Source organism: Amblyomma americanum, chromosome 1 (assembly GCF_052857255.1).
Source record: "Amblyomma americanum isolate KBUSLIRL-KWMA chromosome 1, ASM5285725v1, whole genome shotgun sequence".
NCBI classification, from domain to species: Eukaryota; Metazoa; Arthropoda; class Arachnida; order Ixodida; family Ixodidae; genus Amblyomma; species Amblyomma americanum.
In genome coordinates, this window is record NC_135497.1 from 66,451,837 (window position 1) to 66,475,757 (window position 23,921).

Here is a 23,921-nt window from a genome sequence, read left to right on the forward strand (position 1 = left end):
AGAAAAAGGAGCAACCCAACTGACCACAGCATTATAGAACATAAAAGCAAAGCAAGCTCAATTGGACCGCGCAAAACCGTCTCTACTTCCCTCAGTTCAGATGGCACTCATGTTTTCTACCGATGCCAAGTCCAGTACAGAGGCGATGTTTCGGGGAACTTATTTCTACGTTGGGCAACGCGAAATAATCTGTTCTTTGCACACAAGGACTCATCATCTGTCTCTTCTGGACCTCATTCATTCTGCAAAGCTTTTTTTCATTTACAGATCTTTGCAGTGAGGGCTCCCTGGGCGCTACCTTATTGCTCTCTGGACTGCCGTGTGTACCCCGCGCTAGCACGGTGGAAGCTGCAGCGGAACCGCTTTCCGACAGTATAGAGGAGGCATTTCGTCGACTCCCTCGCCCGATGCAAAGGTCAATGTAATTCATTCCTTAACCACCGCTAAGAAAATAAAAAAAAATACTCCTGGCTACGCTGAACAGCACATTGAGAATCGATAGCAGAGACCATCGGAGCAGAGACAAATGACATCGTAGCAAAAAATAATGCATACTGAGAAACGGGGGATCCACATCGATCTGCAGGCTCAGAGAGTATCCGGTAGTGACACGGCAGTGCACTCATTTATCTTCGCAATGCGTCTTCACTTATGCACTGCACTGCGCGACGTGGCGGAGCGCAACACTGCACCCCACGCCACCTGGCCTGCAGCTCGTCCTGCCCTGACGTATATTGGAGGAAGCCCCGCGAGCAAATCGTCTACGTGCGCAGAATGGCGTTTCTGCACGTTCCCCGGTGTACGCGTGGCTTCTCTTCGCCAAGTTGCGGCATCCGTGAGCGTCGCCGCTTCCTGGAAGGCGCGGAAAGTTTATTTGGCTCGGGCAGCAGCAAGCGTACACCTCCCGGCGACGCTTCGGTTTGCGCAGCGGGTGACGTATTCTGTGACGACGTCTGGCCAGGAAAGCATCGGCTCGATCGAGGAGCCCCGCAGAGTTGGCCCGATCAAGGCCGAGCACTTTCACCGGCGGCGCCACTGCGGGGTTTTCCCGGCGCGTTCCCGAGAGCCTGTGGCGCTCGGTGCTTAGTGGCGATCCGTGATGCAAGCAGTCGCCCAGGTTGGCAGGTACAGCCTACGTGTCTTTTCGACTCGTGGAACACTTCTGTCGCCGGGCCAGGAGGCATGCGCACGCACCCTGTGCTGAGCATATGCCTTCACTTGTGGGCCATGTCCAGGAGGTCACCAAGAGAACCCTATACTGTCTCACAAAAGCTAACATCGCGCATTTACGCGTGCCGAAAGGTCGGCGGAGGCGTTTATATATGGCAGGGGCGAAGCGCTGCCTTTGGCGGCACATACACGTTTGGACGGGGTGCACGAATGCTGCGCTGAATGACGTCGTTCTGACTGGGGGAATCGAAGAGGCTTCAACTTGCAGGGGCAGAATTCTGCCAAACTTCGCCATGTGTGTCTGGCGAAAGAGAGAGGACAAACTTTATTACCGAAGACAACCACTCGCTATAGAGCCGCTTAGTCCAGGAGTCCAGCGCTGGCCGCTATTGCCTTGGCTCGACGCTCCAACGTTACCCGGTCAGTGCCCATGGCAAGGGGAGAAGGGTCAGCCAGTCATCCCACAAGGAAGCGGAAGGAGAGGTGATGTGGGTGCAGGAGTTCTCAAGTACCGCTTCCACGCTATTTGGTAGAGTCAATGGCGAGCGCCATTCGCCGGTGTTAAATTAGCTTACCCGCACAGATAAAGTTTTCCGAGAGAGCGGCTGATAAACGTGCAGTTCGGTGCACCGTCTGTCTTCCAACACGTGGACAGCGTATGCTTACGGTTTCTTTGGGATCCGTGCGCCAGCACACGGACGTACCAAGCAACATCCGCACTATAGAAATTAATGCTAACAGCCGCTGTGTGGGAAAGCTTACTTCGCAGCTCTGCCACTCACTCGTCGCCCTCTGCAACGCAAAAGCTTACCTTGTATCAGTTACAAACGCGTTTGCGGTCATTGAACTAGCCGCGGTGAAAACCGTCAGCTGCGCGCATACATGAATATATTCGGAATCTCGAAAAGATTCCCCACCTCTCGCTCGCGCATAAAGAGGACGCAGCTGCGTTCTAGCACGTATAGGCGCGCCTGGCAGACTATGTAACGGTACAGCAACGCAGCCGGTCAACGCTGAGCGGAGAGCATGCAGCCGCGGCAGAGGACATCAAGCATCGGAAAGAGCCGACTCAGAGCTATGGGGAGGCGATTTATGGGCGACTCTTGGAGGGTTTGGTCCTCGCACAACGCGCATTTCTGGAACTTTATTCGTCCTAAGAACGGGCTCCAATACAGTTTCCCATTCTATTTTTTCTCTCTTGGAGTGGGGGAGGGGGGGACTTGTTGATTCCGCCCTTCACCATCAACATCAGTGACAGTCTGTTAAGATTCTTCCGTGTAGTCCTTTTTGTCGTTTGGTTATCATTCCCCGCACCGATGAGTCCGCGCTGGCGACAGCGAAGGCCATAGCAGACAGGCGCGAGTGTGGCACTGAAAGGGAACGAATCCTCAAAGCACGTGTTCGGCACTCGTGAGGCCTTCACAGGGCGCGGACTGACCGACCGCTGGCTGCTAGGGGACTCGAGCTACACAGAGTGCCTGTCAAGCCAAACGTGCTCCGCTTCGGCGCCCCTGCCGCCTCCAACGACACGTGCGCGCGCACGCGGTTCTGCACAAAACGCGGCCGGTGCTGAGCGCGCTCTCCAAGGTCATGCGGTGGTGGGCTGTAAAGAGCTCCGGAAAGTCGAACGATGATGCATTCCGGCGACAGGGAAACCGAAATCCCGAGATGGGCGGGGACGAAGATAACGACAAAAGCGATCCAGGAAAACCGCGATTGGGGCGCACACCATTGTCGTTATGGCTGGCAGCGCAGCTCGAGGCGCCGCTCACGTGGCCCGGCACCGTCGCCGTGTGTTCCGCGCGAACGGCATCCGCTGGGACGTCTCGCGGTCGAGAAGACGCGGGCTGTTTTAATTTGCTTGGCGCCTCGGGTTAGCAGCAATATCGGGATTGGTTTGGCAGCCTGCGGACGAGCCGTCGCGAGAAGCCTTAGCGGGGCTCTGAAACACCTTCTGCGGAGAGTAGACAAACTCGCTCAATCGCTACATTCTCTCGTCATGAACACCTGAGCCACATAATGCACTTCTATATGCAGCAGAGAACCCACAATCGCGCGCGAATTCCAGCGACTTTTTCGTGCTCGCGCCCTTCTCCGTCGGGCATAGTGGTTAGATTCTTTCAGGCGTCACGCAACTACCATGGCCGCGGCCAGTCAGCAGCGTCGCTCCGGCGAGTCGGGAAGCTCCCCCCGCCCCGTGGAAAAGGTGCCGATCTTTGAACGAGCAAAAAGTGACGACAGGAGGGAAAGGCGCGAAAACGCTGAAATTCAAATTTTGACTGCAGATAATAGCTTGTACAAAACGCATGAAAAAAATTCTTGCTGGAGGACATTACCACACCTTTATTGAGAGCCCCTTTCAGAACCCCTTTAGCGCTTTTCAAACACACAGCAATGGGAGTACGGTTCTCACCCCTCTTCCCGCCCTTTCACCGCATGAGAAAATAGCACTGCAGGAAACTGAGATTGAACTGCAGCTGGCGGAAATCGGATCTTGCGGATACAGCTGCACTGCCGAGCCCGCAAAGCATGCCTGCGCAAGTGGACCCCAGTTTAGCAATTGATCGCGTTCGGCATACATGATTGGTTCAAAGAGCCATTACTGTTCTAGTCCCGGTGAGAGGAAATTTCTGCCCGAAAACAGCGGTGACGTTCAGTTTATCTTTTCAGTAAAGTTGAGTCGCGCGTATGCAAAAGCCAGCCCCTACCGCAAAATCCGCCTCAGAACGCAGTGTCTGGTACGTTTTGCGACGGCTTGTATCCCACAGAAGACAATAAAAAAATACCAATGAGCACGTGCCACTGGCAAAACGACTGGAACGGGGCGTTGCAGAAAGCGCAATGTGGTCGCTAACGATCGTGTATCCCACACCGCATACGAACTACGAACAGGTTGATCATCCTCATGCATGCCCTCAGCAAGCGCGGTTGCTTCCTCCTCGCTGGTCGGAAAATCAACACTCGCACTGGCAAAACAAAATGATTTGTTACATATTGAAGATTAATATGACGTGGTCATCATCATCATCATCAGCCTGACTACGTCCACTGCAGGACAAAGGCCTCTTCCTTATCTGCCCAATTCATCTCGTGCTGTTCCGCCCGCGGCCACCTTATCAACGCGAACTTAATATCACATCCGCCAACCTTACTTTCTGTCGCCCCTTGTTTGCTACGCTTGCCTTCGCTTGGAATACACTCCGTTGCCCTTAAATCGGTTATCTCGCCTTCGTAGTACATGCCCTGCCCAAGCCCATTTCTTCCTCTTGATTTCGACTAGGATGTCATTAACCCGCGTTTGTTCCCTCACCCACACTGCCCGCTTTCGGTCTCTTAACGCTACACCCATCATTTTGCTTTCCACAGTTCACTGCGTTGTTAATTTAAGCTGATTCCTTTTCGTCAGCAAGCAAGAGAACAGCGGTGCAACTAAATCAGCACAAGAAAGAACAAGACACATGCACACTACCAACTATTTATTTATTTATTGAACCCCTCAGGGCCAGAGGCATTACAGAGGGGTAGTGGAAAAAAACAAGAAATAAGTTAGAAAAAATACAGCAGAGAGACAAATTTAAATAACACCCGAGTATACAATGTTATCTATGGCTTTGCGAAACATCTCGTAATTATTAAGGTGGGAAATATCTGCGGGAAGGTGATTCCAGTGGCGTGAGGTACGCGGCAAAACTGAAAGAGAAAAATATTTGGTATTACAAGAATCAAAACCGACTTTATGAGGATGATCAGTACGATGGGATACATAAAATGGCTGTGGGATAAGGCGAGCGCGCAGTATGGGGTGATGGTACAATTTGTGAAACAAAGCGATACGAGACACTTAGCGACGAAGTGACAGCAATGGAAGAGAAAGACTAGATTTTATTGTAGTTATGCTTGCAGTGTGGTTGTAATTACTGAGAAAGAAACACACAGGGTTATTTTGAACCATCTAAAGAGCATTAATATGAATGTCATAAGTAGGACCCCAGACTGAAGATGCATACTCCAGTTTGGAGCGAATTCGTGTTTTATACACCAAAAGTTTCAAAGAAGAAGGAACGTTGAAAAAATTGCAACGCAAGTGACTTAGCATGCGATTAGCATTGTTTATTACGTGTTCGATGTGAAGAGACCAGCTTAGGTTATCAGTGATGTTAACGCCAAGGTATTTATATGATGTTACAGACTCTAAAGAAATGTTATCAATGTAATACGAAGACGGGGCGGTATATTTTCTTGAAACACTCATGACTTTGCATTTGTTAATAATTAATTGCATTTACCATTTCTTGCACCAGTTAGCTACAGTGTTAAGGTCAGATTGAAGTAGACAGCTGTCATTAGTATCGGTTATTTCTCTAAGAATAACGCAATCATCCGCAAAAAAAAAGGATATGAGAGTTAACAAGAGACGGAAGATCATTGATGTAAATTAAGAACAAAAGAGGCCCAAGAACTGAGCCTTGAGGAATGCCTGAATGCACTTCAGTAAAACCGGAATTAAAACCATTAGCGGTAACAAACTGTGAGCGATTAAGGAGAAAACACTCAATCCATTTCTGCTACTTAGTTTCAATAAGAGGAGTCTGTGACATACCTTATCGAAAGCTTTACTAAAATCTAGGAATATACAGTCAGCTAGTGATGATTGGTCAAGGATATGGTATAATGCAATGTGTAAAACATATTAGTTGAGTTTCGCATGAGTAAAATTTTCGAAAACCGTGTTGTGCCAATGAGAAGAAAGCGTTTGATTCAAGAAAATTAACAAGATTTGTAAATATTATATGTTCAAACATTTTGCAACGTGTGCTAGTTAGGGAGATGGGACGATAGTTGAGGGGAGATGTTCTGCCACCCGACTTTTAGACTGGAATCACCTTCCTAATTTCTTACTCTTTCGGTAGGATAGATTGGTCATCTGTTGGAAAATTTTTCTTAGCATAATGGAAACATAGGCTGAAGTGTTTTTCAAAAACTTAGCACTAATACGATCACAGCCTGGAGCGGAATGAAGATTGAGGTTATCAATAAGTTTAATGAAACCAGAAGTATCAAATAATATTGGCGACATAGTTGCACAATAGTGATTATGAGATGTAGGCATGTGTGCAGCAGATATGACAAAAGTTCTCAGCAAATGAATGGTTAGGAATTGAGGCAACAAGGTCTGAAGGAATAGGGTCAACAGAGGAGTCGGTGAGGACGATATTTTCCTCAGTCGTGGGATTAATCACGCGCCAAAATTTTCTAATATTTGTTGTGAGCATAGACGGAAGAATCTGTGACTGAAAGTGTTCCTTTGCGCCTTTAATTGCCTGCACGTACGCCTCGGATGCAGCCGAGTACGAAGCCCAACGTTCTCTAGTGGGGGAAAGATTAGCGATACGATAAAGTCGCTTCTTTTTATTGGATGAGTGCTTGATATGATTGCTATACCAGGGAGCATTAGTGTGATTGATGATGGTGCGTTGAGGAATGAACCGTTCAGTGAGCTGGTTTACTTTGGACGAAAACATGGTCCAGTTAGATTGTCGAAACTATCAAGAAAAATGTCTGTAAAAGAGAGTTCAGTGTTTATTGCCTGAAAATTGGCTCGCTTATAGTCGCATATCACTGTTACCTTTTTGTTAGATTCTGGACAAGTGAACTTAAAGGAAAAATTAGGGAGATCGTGATCGCTAAGGCCAGGGAGATAAGTTATAGGTGAAACTATTGCGGTCGACTAGTTAGGATTAAGTCTAGTGTATTGGCAACATTAGCTGTTAGTCTTGTGGCTTGCGTGCACATTCGCTGTAAAGAGAAAACTCAGCATACATCCAAAAATTCACTAGCTAGAGACGAGAATGGCGACAAATTGGGAATGTCGGAGCTCCAAGTGATGTTTGGAAAATTAAAGTCACCTGGTAGAAATATCGGAGATGCGGAAAAACGTGTAGTGACAGAATTAATGACATCGTGTAGTTCATTGCAGAGGGTGGGGGAGGAAGATAGTGGATGACAGCGGACTGCTATTGTGGCTTTTTGGTGATTAAACGTTATTGCTGCCCATACCATTTCTAAGCCAGTCTGAACGTGCACACACGATGAAGTGATATTGTTTGAAATCGCCAGCAGCACGCCTCCGCCTCTCTTTGTGTTCCACGATCACAACGAAATATTGCAAAACGATGAGCGTTAAGAAAGATATCAGACTCACGGACATGCGCGGTTAGCCAGGTTTCTGTTAGAGCAATAATTTTTGCAGAGCACGTGTCGATAGCTGATGATAACGAGTTACATTTGTTAAGAACACTTCTGATGTTAGTGAAAATAACCGATACAAAGGCTTTAGATGTCCGACCACTACCCCTCACGAGTGCCTAGGATGTGCTGGGTTCGCAGTAGGCTGCGGGGGAACCAGAGCCTGTCCTTCATGTCGCAATGTTCACAATAGCGTCCGTGGCCGAGTCATACATGTAGCAGCTGTCACTAATATGCAACTTGTTGTAGCGCAATTTGTGTATTGGGGCACAGGGTTGGCTTTTAGCAAATTCAAGAAGCTTTTTAGGAGCGATTCTTGTTGCTGCTGAAAGTCTTCCAGGATGATTTTAGTGTCCTTCAGACTGTTACGTGTAGCGAGAATGGCGTCTTTTGTTTCCCAATTGTAAAAATTATCTATGACGGGGCGACATTTATTCGGCCTGAAAACTCCCAAACGATGCACTCGAATCAAATGCATCAGGAAGAAGGGGATCAGTTAGACATTTGTTAAGAGCAGAAGTTAGTATCACTTCTGTCTCTTGCCATCTCTCATAAGAATCTGGAATGCCGTAGAATATTAAGTTCTTACGTCGAGACCTGTCGCCATGATCGTCTATTCGTGTCTGCAAAGTGCTGACTATCTCAGAAAGTTCTTCGGTTTGGGTTTGTATGCTGAAGACTTCATGACTGACGACTTCTAGCTTTTGTAATTTTCTTCTAGTACATCTAGACGATTCTGTATAGCCGTGGTTTTGGTTTCGATGTTCTTTTGTCCCGTTTTAATAGCTTCAACATCGGCTGCAAGTTCTGAGTTTTAGAGGTTTGCACAGACCGTGTATGAGCACGTTTAAGCATCAGAAAAATAACTTTCATTTGGTCCGCGGAATCAGAGGGCAAAGCCTCGATGCCAAGAAGCAAATCAGAGCGCAGGGTTGTGGGCCCGGGGTTGCTCTCAATGTCACCGGCGCATAACAACAAGAGGGCCATAGAAAAACATTCGCAAAAAACTTCGTTCAGTAGCAGTGGACACGGGAACAGCACCAAGCATACGTCATTACTCCTCCTCGCATACAAAGGAAGGTTTGTACCCACCTGCATTGTAAAGGGGAAACGTTTGAGCGTCTGGTCGAAAGAGCTGTTCCCGTGTCCACTGAATTTAAAAGGCTTCAGACGGGCGTCAGGTGGCTGGCTTCCCGTGCTCTCTCATGAGTGGAGTAGCGAGAACCTCCCTGAAAAAAATCGACGGCCATAGAAATGCCAAAGCCAAGCTGGGAACTAGGCGACCACAAGTGGTTACCTACATGTACCGAGTGGCGCATAGCCTGTGAAAGGTTGTCACGACGCAGCTAGCGTACGTCGTGGGAAAGCGTGAGGAGTGCCGCCGAAGGGGAGCACGGGAATGCGCGCCGACAAAGGGGGAAAAGACACCAAGAACGGCGCCGCGCGCGAGTTCCGTGTTCCTCGGTCGAAGCGAGTGAGGAATGGTTCGTTTTTCGAAGTCGGTCCGACACATGAGACGACTACAGGACCGGCGTTGTGCTTTTTTTTTTAACCCTTCCCGCTAGCTAGCCAGAGCGGCGAACAGCGACGCGTATGTTTTAAACTGTTTGTTTCTTCTCGTTGTAGTTCCTTCTATAGTTAGCCACGGCGGCTTGCATTGATGCGTGCGTTTGATATCGTGTACTTTTATTTTTCGTTGTGATAGCTTAAGCCTGAAAGATGGCGCGAAAGTCATCTATGGCTAAAGAGTAAGTTCGGCGGTAGAATTGTCTATTGCCTGAAGATGGAGTTCTGGTGGGAATGCAACAGGATGTGTGCGCGCTAAGGAGAGCGCTGGTGGTCGATTGTGTGGCAGCCGGACAGATCGGTCGTGTGCGGCCGGTGGTGGTCCCGGGCCGAGGAGTTGGAGACGCGAGTTCCTTGAGCAGCGGGAGGACAGGTTGGCCGTGTGACTTTATCTGTGCTTCTGTCTGTCTGTGGTGTCTGGACCAACTGTGCCTGTGACTTCATCTGTGCTGACATTCCCTGTGACATTCTGTCTGTTCTTTGGGGTTTTATGTTTTGTTTGTTTGTTGTTTCTATTTTCCTGCTTTTCTCTGTAAATTAAGTTTTTTTTTAGCGTTTAGCTCCTTTTATTTATTTTTTTATTGGCTTTAAGCCCGGCAAAGCGTTGCTGGTCCGGGCTCTCTCTCTCTTTCATTTATGTTTTTTTTTTCTGAGATGACCAATAAAAGGGTAAAAGGGTCCGGAGTAGTGGAAGTTTTTTGAGGTTTTCTTTTTAGTTAAAGCAGAGAGGCCGAAATGTTCCGGTAGATGTAAACCAGTTGTGTACATATATTGTAATAAACAACTTCTCCAGGAAAGCCTTCCAAGTGTCTCACCGTCAGAAGACCTGCACACCTGTCTGAACTCGCCAGTTGCGAAGTGCGCCCCCCGGGTCACTCACGAGACCCGCCCTCTACCACTCCACGTCAACATCTGGATCCAACAACATCTACAAGAGAGGGAAAAATTCGTCACTAAGATACGTTTCGAGCAGGTAGCAAAAAAATCTGAGCGGGCTACGCTCGCGGATTAGGCAAAAGAAGAAACACCAGTGCGAAAACAGGCATGCCCAGCCTTTCGTCCCCTGCGCGGTTGGTGTGGTGCACAATATCTCACTGGCGTGTGGAGCAGCCTACATAGGCCAGACGAGCCGCTGTATTTATGACGGGGTGCGAGAAATCGCTAGAAAACGGGGGTGGGTTCAATTTTCCACCCCATTGCAAAGAATGCAAGTGTGAGCTGGTGCTAAGTGGCATCTAGATTCCGCGGCATGAGTCGCGATCTGGTAGCGCGTGAAACACTGGAGGCCTTTTTGATTAAAATGGAAGGCAGTACATGCATGTTGGCGACGCAATGAAATTTGTACAATTGCATAAGGTCTCGTTAAGAAACCTTCGTTTGCTGTTGTTGGGCTTGCAGGGCCGGAAAAAAAAGTGCGTTGTTTGTTGTTTCATTTGCTACTGCAGTTGACTCTGTCGTTAATGAATTTTTTTGTTTTAGTTTTGTGTTTTAGTATTCCAACTGCATTTGCTTCCTTGTTTGACACTGCTTTAGCTAAGAATTATCTTTTGTTAAGACATAGATAGCAATGCTTTATACGCAAGCGATTAGAAGGCTTATTTATATATTTGCAAGCCTTCGTGTTGCTGGCTATGTTTGAAGTGATCATGCGATGTGCCACGTGCATGATTTCGGTGTTATAAATATGCCTCTTTTCTGACAAATTAACATTTGGCAGTGTGCGCATGTGTCGTGTTCTTTCTCGCGCTGTCTTGGTTGCACCGCTGTTCTCTTGCATCATGCGCCACTCGCCAAACAATCCTTCATTCCTTTTCGTTAGCCTCCACATTTCTGCCCCATCGGTGATCACCGGTAGGATACAGCTGTTTTATACTTTTCTCTTGATTGGAATATCGGTAAACTGCCATCGATGATCTCACAGAAGCTGGCAAATGCGCTCTACCGCATTCTTATTCTTCGACTTATTTCGCTCTCGTGATTCAGATCGTGCGGTCACTACCAGCCTTAAGTAGACGCACGCGCACGTTAAAGATCCCCAGGTGGTCGAAATTATTCCGGAGCCCTCCACTACGGCACCTCTTTCTTCCATCACTCCCTCCTTTATCCCTTTCTTTACGGCGCGGTTCAGGTGTTCACCGATATATGACAGATACTGCGCCATTTCCTTTCCCCCCTCCCCCAGAAAAAAAAACCCTTACCACTTCCAACACCTCGCTGCCAATTGTGAACTGCAGTTCCCTTCCGACACTGCTGAACATTGCTTTGGTTTCCTGCATGTTACTTTTTAGACCTACCGTTCTGCTCTGCCTGTCTAAGTCATTGACAACGTTTTGCAGTTCATCTTCTGAGTGACCTAAAAAAGCAACCTAATCAGCGAATCTCAAATTACTAAAGTATTCTCCATGAACTCTTATCCCCACCTGTTCCCAATCCAGGTCTCTAAATTCCTCTTGTAAACAGGCGTGGTATGTGGCGCATAACATCCCGAAACTGCACATGAGCCACACCGCATAAAGGACTCGGAATGATGGAATCTCTACCACCTGGGGGTTAAACATGAACAAACATCGCAGCCGCAGCCGGGATTCGATCCCGTGACTTCGGGTTCAGTAGTAGCACCCCTTGGCGACTGTGGGTAGGCAGTGGACAATGTGGCGCGTGACTTTTAGCACGCTCTTCGCTGCCTGTACCTAGCCCGGCGAAGAAAAATGTGTGCAGCTCTGCTTCTGCCGGCGCTTGCTCATCTCCAGGATTCGCAGTTTGTAGCGAAAATCGCTCAGTCTGTTCTCATTTATATATGTGGGCGGAAGTTTTAGTGCGCGGCACATTGGAGCAACCTGTGAAACTGCTTTCACTCACCTATTCATCCCTTTTTTTACATTGTGGTATTTGTGTACTATCTTTAATACTTTACATAGAATGACGTCAGAATGCGCAGTGCACACCTGTCAAATGCTGCGTGGCCTTATTGGTACAGATACGAGAGGTTGCACACCAGCGGTCATGAGCATGAGGTTGACGAGCATCTGGCGCTGCGGAAACAGTGAATGCGGCGGCGTGCGATCGCAAACCGCTGATCGTTTCATCTCGTTACACATTTTTTCGACCTCCTGTATAGGTATATACTCTTTTCCTAAAGTAAAGTTCCTAACATTATGCACTGTTTCATGCGACTTTCTGCTTTCATCGGCTATACGTTACTTCAAGCCCCATGCAAGTATAGCGAATGTTGCTATCACACCTTGCTTACTGAGGCGGGCTGCTTCTATCCTTCGGATGAAAATGATTGCCCGTAAATTCCTACGAACATAATGTAGATTATCTGCAGAACGTTCCCTGTGCTGATGAAGGCGCTTCGCATTGTTTTCATACTCTTGAAATGTTGCGGCAGTTTTAGACAGCAAATAATTCATGGTTAGGGCCCTTCGGGTAAAACTGGGCTTTGCACCCCGAACTGATTTTTTAAAAGTGAGGTTTAATCCCAGTTCTACCCGAAAATGAGCCTGCTGGAAACCGTATAGTTTTCCAGTGCACAAATCTGAAGACAATGCATGAAAATTAATGGTTATCTTGTGCTTATTATACCGGGGTGCCTTCAGTTAACTCATGATTTGAAATCTTTTTAACGCTTATTTATGGCGCGGTTTAATTTGAGGGCAAGTTCGCAAAATACCATAAATTCCAGTATAGAGTTCGCGGGCTATACACATGCTCTAAAGATTACATTTTTGGGACTTCGTGGACTATCTGGGTGCGGACTATACAGCCTACTTCTTTTTCAGTATCGCCAAAATAGCATGACATGGCCAGCGCGATTCTATATCAGGTGTTACAGGGAAGGCTTTAAGTAATTTTCAAAAATAGGTTTTTTGGATTAAATGTGTGGCTTTTGCGTCATAATATTAGCAGTGTTGGCGGACATCGGAAAGCAGGTGAATTTTCTTTAGTAAGCTGGTTAGCTAATTTTTAATAATGAACTTTTAAACTATTAAAGTTAGGCACCTAGTTGCGATTAGAAGTTTGTAGCCGGTCGTTTAGAAATAGCCTTATCAGTTTTTAGAATTTAGAAAAAGCGGTTACCGTCCTTGGCCCTGTGGCTCGACAAAATTTGGCTTTTTTGACTAGTTACATGCACTGGAAAGGTTGATTTGCATGCATGCTTTTCGAAAGCGCATGTATGCTGGTACAAAATTGGTTTTTGGGGAAAGTAAATGGCGCAGTATCTGTCTCACATCTCGGCGGACACCTGAACCGCGCCGTAAGGGAAGGGATAAAGGAGCGAGTGAGAGAAGAAAGGAAGAGAGACGTGCCGTAGTGGAGGGCTCCGGAATAATTTTGACCCTCAGTGGAGCCCTGGAATAGGGGCACCAACCCTGCCAGACAGAAGATATTACCATCAGGAAAGTGGAAGAACTCTGTCGGACCGCTCTGTCGGACCGCTGAATGACCTTGTAATTAGAGCAACAAAGTTTATCCTATCCTATCCTATCCACCTGGGGATCTTTAACATGCACTGATATCGCACAGCACACGGGCGCCTTTTGCGTTTCTCCTCCACCGAAACGCGGCCGCCGCGGTCGGGTTAATAATAATAATGTATTTTTGGGAAAGGAAATGGCGCAGTATCTGTCTCATATATTGTTGGACACCTGAACCGCGCCGTAAGGGAAGGGATAAAGGATTTAGTGAAACAAGAAAGGAAGAATGAGGTGCCGCAGTGGAGGGCTCGGGAATAATTTCGACCACCTGAGGATCTTTAACGCGTACTGAGATCGCACAGCACACGGGCGCCTTAGCGCTTTGCCGCCATAAAAACGCAGCCGCCGCGGTCGGGTTCGAACCCGGGAACTCCGGATCAGTAGCCGAGTGCCCTAACCACTGAGCCACCGCGGCGGGTGCGCGGAGGATAATCGCATTTTCGGAATTCTAAAAACTAATATGGCTATTACAAACAACCGGCTACAAATCTCTAATTGCAACCAGTTGCCTAGCTGTGATAGTTAAAAAGGTAATTGTCAAAAGTTAGTTAACCAGCTTAGTACTTAAGAAAAGTCACCTGCTTTCTGGTGTCCGTCAACACTGGTAATACTATGCTGCAAAAACCATATTTTTACCCCCAAAAACCTACTTTTGAAAATTACTTAGTCTTCCCTGTAACAGCTGGTATATGTATACGCAGTGCGGATAATGTGATGTACCGGGAGCGGACAATTTAGTAAAAAGAAATCTTTTTTTAAACCAAAGTTGAGCCCCTCGGACTATTCACAGGGTGTAGACTATGTACTGGAAATTACAGTACGCTCCAAAAGCAAGAGGCCAAAACACGTATACTCACTAGACATTTTATTGGCATCATAGTACCAAGCGCTACACGTTTTTTGACAAAGTGCTTGCGATAAATGAGAAAAAAAAGGAATATTTGATTTTGTATTTTATCAGTATTTTATTGAATTTTTATTTCCATATTGTTTATGAAAATAACGAGAGAAAAAACAGTATTTTATGTCGCGCATGAAAACGAGCGCTAATAGTAAGCTGTTGCTCGCTGCACATTTAAAATGACCTGAAAATACCCGATTTGTGGAAAAATTTTGCTGGTTATCCCGATTTGTACCCGACTTTTTGCTAAAAAATATCGCCCGATTTCTTCCCCCTCCCCCCACTAATTCAAGAAAAAATGAAACCCAGAAACAAGACATCCCGATTTGTACCCGACTTTTTGCTAAAAAATATCGCCCGATTTCCTCCCCCTCCCCCCACTAATTCAAGAAAAAATGAAACCCAGAAACAAGACCTATTTATGATTGACTTTTCATGTTTTGGTCTCAACAGTAGTTGTAGCTGTGACGTCACAGTTGAGGTTGAGGTCACCTGTCTGCGGGGGCATGGATGAGCGTCTTATGGTTGAAAATCATAGATTAGGAAGGAGACCGGTGCCACCAACGGACCGCAGCATGACAAACAGAGGGGCTGTCGCTTGGCGTCCTCTGCAGGCCGGAAATTTTGTAAACCCGGTTTGGTACAACCATACCCAAACCAAAAATAAATACGATGACAAATGTCGGACTTGTTGGGGTGAGAGGGACCCTCGACCACGTAATTTGGGAATTCCCTGGCTCCCTGGACGTCAGATGCCTGGGAGGCCCTGCTGCGAAGCGAGGTCCCCGCTGAACAGCTACGCGCAATCCGCCTGGCGGCCGAAGCCGCGAAGACGCAGCGTCTCTTTGCCAGTCCTTAGTCGCGGAGGCCCCGGCCCGTCCCCTGAGCCTGCGTGCTGGGGTCGGGGGCCTGAGGCATGCAAAAAATGCGCAGGCGATCATGCGATGCGATGTGACAAGTCTGTGTTAGTACTGATTGTAAGTACATCTGTGTTAGTACTGATTGTAAGTACATTTAGATTTTACACTGATCGCCTTCCCTCTGCGTCTTTAAATTGCATGGATTTCGCCGTCGCTTCTGTGGAGGTGGAGGCTCGTATGCAGGAGATGCATTTCTACCGGTGGGTGCCCGTATGTGCACCCACGGGAGGGCGCTTTTGTAGAGCGGTGGTAAGATGTGTGGTGGGTGGAGGTCTGCTGGAGAGTGTAAGGTGGTGGGCGGAAGCTCCTAAATGGGAGGTGCATTTTTTACTTGTGGGTGCCCGGATGTGCACTCAACGGAGGGTGGAGGCTTCACACACACAAGGAAGAGAGACCACGGCTTCCTTTTCGCTTTTTCGCCGGAAAGGTCTAGAATGCCAACGCAATTAAATTGCTTTGTATACAGTCGCCGCTGCGTCGTCTTAATTCGCTCCGACCCTTCACCAGCCTGCTTAAGATCCTTAACATGTCGTGGAAGCAAAGAGCTGCTGTATGAAACAAATGAAAACTGGTTTTTGGGGAAGTAAATAGCACAGTAACTGTCTCACTTCTTGGTGGACACCTGAACTGCGCCGTGAAGGAAGGGAAGGTGAGAGTGAAAGAGGTAAAGTTGTGCCACAGTAGAGAGCTCCGGAATAATTTCAACCGCCTGGGGATCTTTAAGAGTGACCTCCATGCTCGCGAAAATTTATGTGGATTAGCTCAGCTAATCCAGGATACACAAAGCGAAAGGTGTCAGCGTTCACTGTGTTCATTGGCGTTTACAATGTTCTAGACAGCGATGGCTTTGTGGAAAGGGCGCATAACTGGCTCCCTGGATATGCGGACGCCTCATTCGTGCTTTGATACATGTGGCGGTGGTGAGAGAGAGATGTGGCCTGAATGCATAGCGCTTACAGCGTTGCCGCTGACATGCGGCACTGCAGCAATAGCTAGGCCGCAGCGTACATTTGGTGATCAATCTCTCGCGATCAACCATCATCTGCATGACACCTCCCAGGGCGGCAGGGAGGGCGCGCTGCCTATCCAGTCTGCGGAACGCAATCAAAGCAGGCTTTTGCAGTTGGACACCAACGCCACGTACATGAAAGCGAAATTGAGGTCTCCACTGACCCACGGAGCCAGTTGTGCGTGTTTCCTTTCGTGAAAATGAACGGCCTTTGCAAAGTTGTCAACGCCAATGAACTCTATGAACGCCGTCGGCTCACTTGTTTTGTTTGGTTTTTGAGGAAAGGAAATGGCACAGTAACTGCCTCACATATCTCGGTGGACACCCAACCGCCCCATAAAGGAAGGGATAAAGGAGGGAGGGAAAGAAGAGAAAACTGAAAGTTGGATTTTGAGGAAAGGCGTGGCGCTGTGCAGCGGCGGGACACCTGTGGCTCAGTGCTACTAGTGGCGCATGTGCAGTGGTGACTAGGGAGCGAGAGAAATATCCGCGGCGAGGCGCGCGTTGTGACGTTATGTGCCTCCTCGGAGCACCGCCACGGCGAAATCGCAAGTTCGCGGCCAGTAAAGCTTTGGCTTTAAAAGAGACGCGACAAGGCGACGACCGTCGTCGCTCGCTCCGTCCGCTTAGTGAGCAACTCCCAAGGAAGCGAAGGCGGCAGGTGACGTGAACCAGCAACGTGCATGCGGCGTGCTTGCGGGGACGATGTCTTGTTACGGATTCGCGGGGAAGGTATGCTTTCGTTCGGTGCCTGTGCACGCATCTCTCCCTGTTGAGGGCCTGCTCGTAGCCCGCTCCAAATGTTATCCCTCCGTAACCGACAAGCAGATTGTTCTATTATTTAAATGCCACGGGTCTGCCTCACAGCTACAGTAAAGTTAATATTTTCTCTACAGCTGCGATGACCAAGACGACGCGCTTGTTGAGGTAAAGACAGATAGCGAGGGAGGAGCTATGAGAGAAATCGGAAGCGGCCACTGGGGGTCCGATTGGCTAATCGCGAGGGGGACTTCAGGGCGACGAGCGAAATTTTCTGTGGGTGCAGATCCGAGCGACAAGGCAAGCGACAGCCAATTTCCCTCAGCAACCAAAGCAAGTACAGCTACAAGGAATACGAGAGGGAACATGGGAGCGCGTGGCCTCCGCGCTTCGCAAAGCGCTGCCGCCGACAGCTGACCAGGATGGGCGGCACGAACGGTATCTGCGGAAAGAGCAGCCGGCCATGCTTTCTACTTTGCCGCTGATTCACACCGCATATCGGAGACAGCGGACCGCTAAGTGCGACGGCCACGTGTTCCCTTTCATATTTCTTCTAGCTGTACTATGCTAACTTCTTTTTTCCAACGAATCATTTCTGCTCGTTCTCTGGCTGAAGAAATGCTAATATTCTGACGTTTTTACAAAGGCTCCTCTACAAGTGTATTTCCGCAGTAGAGCCCTCTTTGTGTGTGCTTTATAGCACAACTTCAAGCCAATTTGCCGAGGGCATCACTACGAACTTAAATTACTATTCATGCATAACGCAGTAAAATATTTTACACAGCTGAGCAAAATGAATTTGAACAACTTTGCCACACTGAAGCAATTTATGAAATTTCTGAATAATTCTTAGAAATTAAGAATTAAATGCATCTTTGTTGGGCAGCCAACAAGAAGCTCCAAAGGCAGTCATTCCATCCAACAAAGCAGCTTGCAGTATTTACTCGAGTTTAATATAAATCTCCCGCATGGATGAGCTCAGTTTCAAAACACAAGATTGGAACCCAGCTGTTATGGTAACTACACATATACCACAATCGTGCCGCCACACCGCAGCCAGTTACTAGAGCTGCATGTTACAAGAGTTCCTGGAAGTTACTGCACTTCCTACAGTTGTTTGCTCACTTAGCAAGTACGTAAGTGGCTACTTGGCTTCTTGAACAAGGCCTCCACATATACACGAGTGTAGGCTTTGGTTCACTGCAACTGCAGCCGACATGGCACTTATGCACTGCTTATGGATGTGAATAATTTACAAGCTATTATGGGGAGTGCAAACAGTTCTATGCAGCCTGGTTAATATTTTTACTGCATAACCTGAAACTTCCATTACAGAAAAATGCACACAGTACTGACACTGCAATCTAGGTACGAAAACAAGCTTTAATGCTTCAGTATGATGAAACTAAGGAATCCCAAGAACAGAGGCTGTGAGTGCTTCTCAGAAGTTTGGAGGAACTGGAACGCCCACATCTTTCGCCAGAGTGATCATCTCCTCTGAAAAACAAAACCACAGAATGATGACAGCTTTCACTAAGGGGCATGGACAGGGCACTTTTGTGAATTTCACGAAGCAAAACATACAAAGAGAAAACACAAAACCCACAGAATACAGCAGTAAAATTAAGGGTTGAGCTAGCTGGTACATCTCTGAATACAAAACAGTGCTGCGACAGAGGACGAAGAAGGTAGGACAAGTGCTGTCCTTCCTTCTTAATTAATTACCTGTCACAGCGCTGTGTTTTATTCAAAGATGCTGAATACAGCATGCATGTGTAAACTTGTGATTCCTCTAACACTGCCCAAAGGTAATGTTAGCCAGCTGTTAAACGTAAATAAAATGTCACCTCTTATCTGCTTCTGCTTTTCTGCTTCCCTCTTGACTTTGAGGACCTCCATTTGCTTGGCTTCATACTCGCGGATCTTTGCTTCCTTGCGGGATAGCCGCCCTGCAGAAACGAGAAAATAAAGATGCTTCACTACAAGATAAACTACGACAGCAGTGACTTTACATAATCGGCACTGCAGGAAAAACTATCACAGGCTCACAGTAGTTTCATACAATAACACGGCGCAATGCAAGCTACTATAATGTGTAATGCTAGAGCTTTGCAGAAAACCTAAAAATTAGAGGTGAACAATATGACTGATATGGAGGGAATACGATAGCATCCTTCTTTCACTCGGCAGTTAATTCCAGTTCTGATCCCATCCCAATTCTGAGTTCATTCTCTTTTGCTCCCCAATACATTCCAATTCTCATTTTCTCCAAATTTTGACTACGCAACTAGGCAAAATGTGCCACATTCATAGATTGCGGCGAGTCCTCATGCCGCTACCAGCCCAATGGCGCAGCGGTTGAGTGATGCACCACTGCACAGGCTGTTTCAAATACAGCCACCAGCAGAGCTTGCGAGACACAGGTTGCTCTTCCCGAGCAATGTTAGAAGGAGTAGCTCTGGAAAGCTTCATTCTTGCACAGATAGTTCTTCGAGAGGCTGTATATTTTGCGCATAGGTCTGCTTTTGTCCGAGTAATTCTTCGTGTGGCGTCTCCCTCTTCTCCACTACAGGTGGAGAGGAGGAGAGGGGCAAGAGGCCAGGGGATGGTTGACAGGTGGTAGGTGAAGGCTTCACACAGATGCTGATGAACAGTTTTAGCCTTTATGGCCTTCTAATGCTATTGCATTAAAAGAAAAGTGGGCTTTAATGTAAATGAAGCTCTAGCAATGACAACTGGCTTTTAGTTAACATTTTCAGTTTGCTAATCTTGTATGGAAGCATAGTACAAGATTAGCAGCCCCTTCAAGAGCACGGAAAAGAGAAAAGGTTATTAGCCCCACAAAGCTGAGAACTGGAAGGTGCATTGGGACACTTAGGAAAGATTGAGGTTGGCCTGTATCAACAGATTATTGCATTCTAACGACAAAGACGTTGGTTTCATTGACCACACAGTTTTTACAAGCTAGAAAAAACAAAACAAAAAATGACAAAGGCATCACCATCACCAGTTGGTTTTGCAAGTAAACTACAGAACGTTAACAGTTTTTTGGGAATGGATCTGAAAGGCTGGGATACACCACTACTCAATTCAAAATAGGGGTCATAGAGCCCTTTTCAGTGTAAACGTCAAGAGTTTGAATCGAGCGGTGGAAAAAATTTTAAATGCAATTTTCATGGCAATAAATTCATCTTTTTGCTTGTGGACAAAGATCAGCGTAGACAGAAACTGATTAAATTGAATTGGGAAAGTCTGAATTGATTTTATCTAAGAAAAATTGACAGGAGCTGTCCTCAGTGTCCCTTTAATATAAGAAAAATGTTCACTACTGCTGTTATGGCAGAAAGCTTCAGCAAAACATAAAGGTGCTTCTTCAGCACATTTTACCCAGGCCATAAGCGTGGTTTTCATACTGTACACGGAAAATAACGCAAGTAGCACTGCACATTACCTATGCACTATAAGCAGTAAAAGTTTAGGGAATGTGCATACTTGGAAAGAAATTTATTTCGATGCAGTCATGTGACCCAAATGCCTGAAACGTCTGGAGGTATGTGGGAATATGAAAGCTCCATTAACCTGTGACATTACCAGATGGCTAGGTCACGAGGCAGCGCTGTAGTGAATACCCAAAAGACTATAAGCAGGAATCTGCACCTACACCTACCATGGCACTTTGGCATACACTGTCCTGACAATGCAAGCACAGCATGCAAGCTTCTGCTAAGTTTGTGGAAGATTCGGCACTTTGACTGGTAGCAGCCAATTTTGCCACCAAGCAAGTGAAAAGTGATATTTTTTAGCCATTCTATCTGGTTGTATTCTGAATTTTATACCTAAATTAACTTTCAGTGGCATGCGTCAATTTCCACAATTTCTTCTGCACTGGTCTCGGCAGCACCGGACAAAACCTTTCAAATGCAATAATCAGCCATGAAATGCTGTGCGGAAACCCTTAATGTCGTTGACATAGTTCTATGGTTCCTTACAGCAACTATTTTTAAAAGTAATTTCCAGGACCACTTGCACTGCATTTATTTCTGAAGACTAAAAGGGCATGCAGGTGACCGTGAAGGAAGGAAAGAATTCAGGAGAGGCCGTTATGTCACATTTTTTGAAGCCGGATGTGAAGGCTCCCCCCTGCTTAGCCGCCGTCTCAGTGTGCTTGCACAAGTGCAACAGACAATGCTGCAGACGACGACGACGCTGCATCCAACGTTACTATTGGCTGTGCCATCGAACAAAGGCTCCCAGCAGTCCTTGTGAAAGCGCATGACTTACAGCATACTTTTCGACATGCAGCTCGGAGAGCGAGGGCCTCTCCTGGGCTTTCCTTCCTACATACAGGTGACCCTGCAAAGTTAATCTCAAGATTTTACCAGTAAAGCGTGCGAATATGAATTATATATGGCAGCATTTTGCAGTACCTGACTGTCAGTGCTTTCAGCCTGCAGACTGCTTTTCAGCACTTGTTTCTGACATGGCAAGTAAAGTCACAGACAGCTTGGAAGTGACATCCAATCCAATACTTGTGAACTGCTCATATGTTTCAACAAGAAAGTTTGAAACAACTGAACCAGGCAGGTAAGCAACAACCCATGGTTGTGGTCAGACAACGTGGCAGCTACAAAGATGCTAGTTCACAAATTGTACGCATAATTATGGCATCATATGCACCTCATGCTTTCAAGTAGCTTTGTTGACAGCTTTTAAAGTCACACAGTAAACATGTTCTTTTGCTCCAAGCAGCCAGAAAACCTTGGATAAAATTGAAGTTTTGAACACTACACATATATTACAAAAATAGGAATTTACACTCAACAAGCACATTCTGCCACAGTTATGTCAGCAACACGATAATAATAATGAAATATATACCCAAGGTTGCAGATGATGAATGGTTATAGCTTGATTAGATCACTTAATAAATATTGCCATAGACGTGCTCACAGGGAGGGCAAGGGGGTGCAGCCCATTCATCTAAGGGGCCTCCCAAGTCTGCCCCTTACCTTTACTGCATTGGACAAGTCGTCCCGTAAGTGTTTAAAGTGCAGTATTATGGCCATGCAGGTTTTTTGACGATACTGGCGGCCGAGGACCCATGATGTTGTGTTCCAAGAACTGTTTACATGCCGTGTCACTTGGAGGCAATATTTTCAGGTTCTTTTTTGCAGTTAACAAAAGACAGATGTTGTGTCATATTTTCTGTGGCTTAGAGAGAATGGAAATTCCTTCAGAAGCACGTTGTTACACTGATGCCTCAGCGGTGCAGGGACTTTTGTACATTTTGTATATTAACGAGAAAGTGTTAAAAGCCCCATTCGCCACAAAATCCGGTGTCTGTGTAGTGAGCATGGTTCTGGCCGGTGGCCCCTAGAGAGCAACCTAGGAGGCAGGTGGACCGCCTAAGTCACATGACCTTGCAGCGTCATCGCAACCTGCCCACTTGATATGGAACAAATTGCCCATAGTGGCAGGAGGCAATTAAATTAATCACTGGCCGCTCGGGAAAAGCAACCTGGGCCACACAAGGCCCACTGCTGGAAGCACCTGCTATTGCAGGGCAGTGGCACGCTTAACCGCTGCGCCACTGCACCAGGAGGGATATGAGGACTCCCAAGGATCAATGAATGTCAAGTAGAGTATAGCCTTCTGCATATTTGGAAATTAACCCATTATGCTATAAAGTCATACGTTTAAGGCAGAGCTGAAGTGTCCCCTCCAATTTTTATGCAGTTCCACCGCATTTAAATAATACTTTTGTAACCATTCCTCAGCTTTGCACTGCGTTTCGGCCGTAGGGGCCTCGGTGGGGGTGGGGGGGGGGGGGGGCTGCAATGAAACTTTGCTCCCCCTAATGGCAGACCCTGCGCATGCCTTTGATACCAACATAAGAAAGTGAAAATGATAAATGTGGAGAAAAAACTTTTCAGTAGTATTCTGCATTTTGCAGCACAGCACTGATGCGAAACAATTTTGACTAACCAAACCGCAATTTCATTACATAAAATCTGCTATTAATATTGTTACGAGCACAAGCCAACCTGGGCAACATCATTACGTATGTTGTTGCGCCAATGGTTCAAAAAGGAGCGCCAAATAAAGTTTACAGGGAGCGCCGAGTACACCGAGTGGGAATCACAGCTACAACTCACTGTAGTGAAAGGCTCCGTAAGCAATTCCAGCGGCGAGAAAGCCCCACCGGCAAGCCTGCGAAGAAAAAAAGGAAACAGTAGCGAAGGGTTGTTTGTTGGTTAAGCTGGTTCACTGTAGCAGGAAGAGCAGAAGCGAGTGATCCTTTATAAAGATCGCCGGCCTCCAGCCGTGTCCTTTTCCGACTGTTATGCATCGCACCACGCTTACCGCACAAGACACATAAAAGTCGCTAACCAACGGTCAAGACGAGCAACACAGTACACATGCATAGGCGCCAGTCGACAGCTATAACGTGACAATCTGTAAGCTGGATCGGAAAACCACGGCTAGGTACCGTAACGTTACGGTCATATAACTGATGCTACTGAAGTTACAACTGCCACAAAATGATTCACGTTGTTCATAAATTCGCATCTGTTAAATGCAAGCTTTTGCAAAGGTCACATAATCGATCTCCTAACAGAGACCGGTCATTTGACCTCTGCTGTCCTGGCGGTGCATGCTACACGATATACTAAATGCGCTAACAGAAGATCACATGAAAGGCAATTACCCTGATGAAAGGTGATACGGAAACTGGAGGGGCTAATTCGACCATATTATCGTCGTTCAACTTAGTAGTTTAAATTACAAACACGTTTACAGGGGCAAACGAAAGCGAAGCACCACTCCTCGCGTACAGCCGATGGAGAGAAGCCTAAAAGAGCGTAGGAATG

The 23,921-nt window shown here is 46.9% G+C and overlaps 1 protein-coding gene across 1 annotated transcript; it reads right to left on the reverse strand.

Annotated features, from left to right (window-relative positions):
* Positions 1–18,412: 18,412 nt before the first annotated feature.
* On the reverse strand, positions 18,413–23,916 carry ATPsynE (ATP synthase, subunit E). The gene is made up of 4 exons (XM_077645771.1): positions 23,759–23,916; positions 23,205–23,259; positions 18,897–18,998; positions 18,413–18,546 (listed from the first exon to the last, which is right to left on the reverse strand). Exons 1-4 carry the CDS (start codon positions 23,801–23,803, stop codon positions 18,491–18,493), a joined length of 258 nt encoding a protein of 85 aa, XP_077501897.1. The 5' UTR covers positions 23,804–23,916; the 3' UTR covers positions 18,413–18,490.
* Positions 23,917–23,921: the final 5 nt, after the last annotated feature.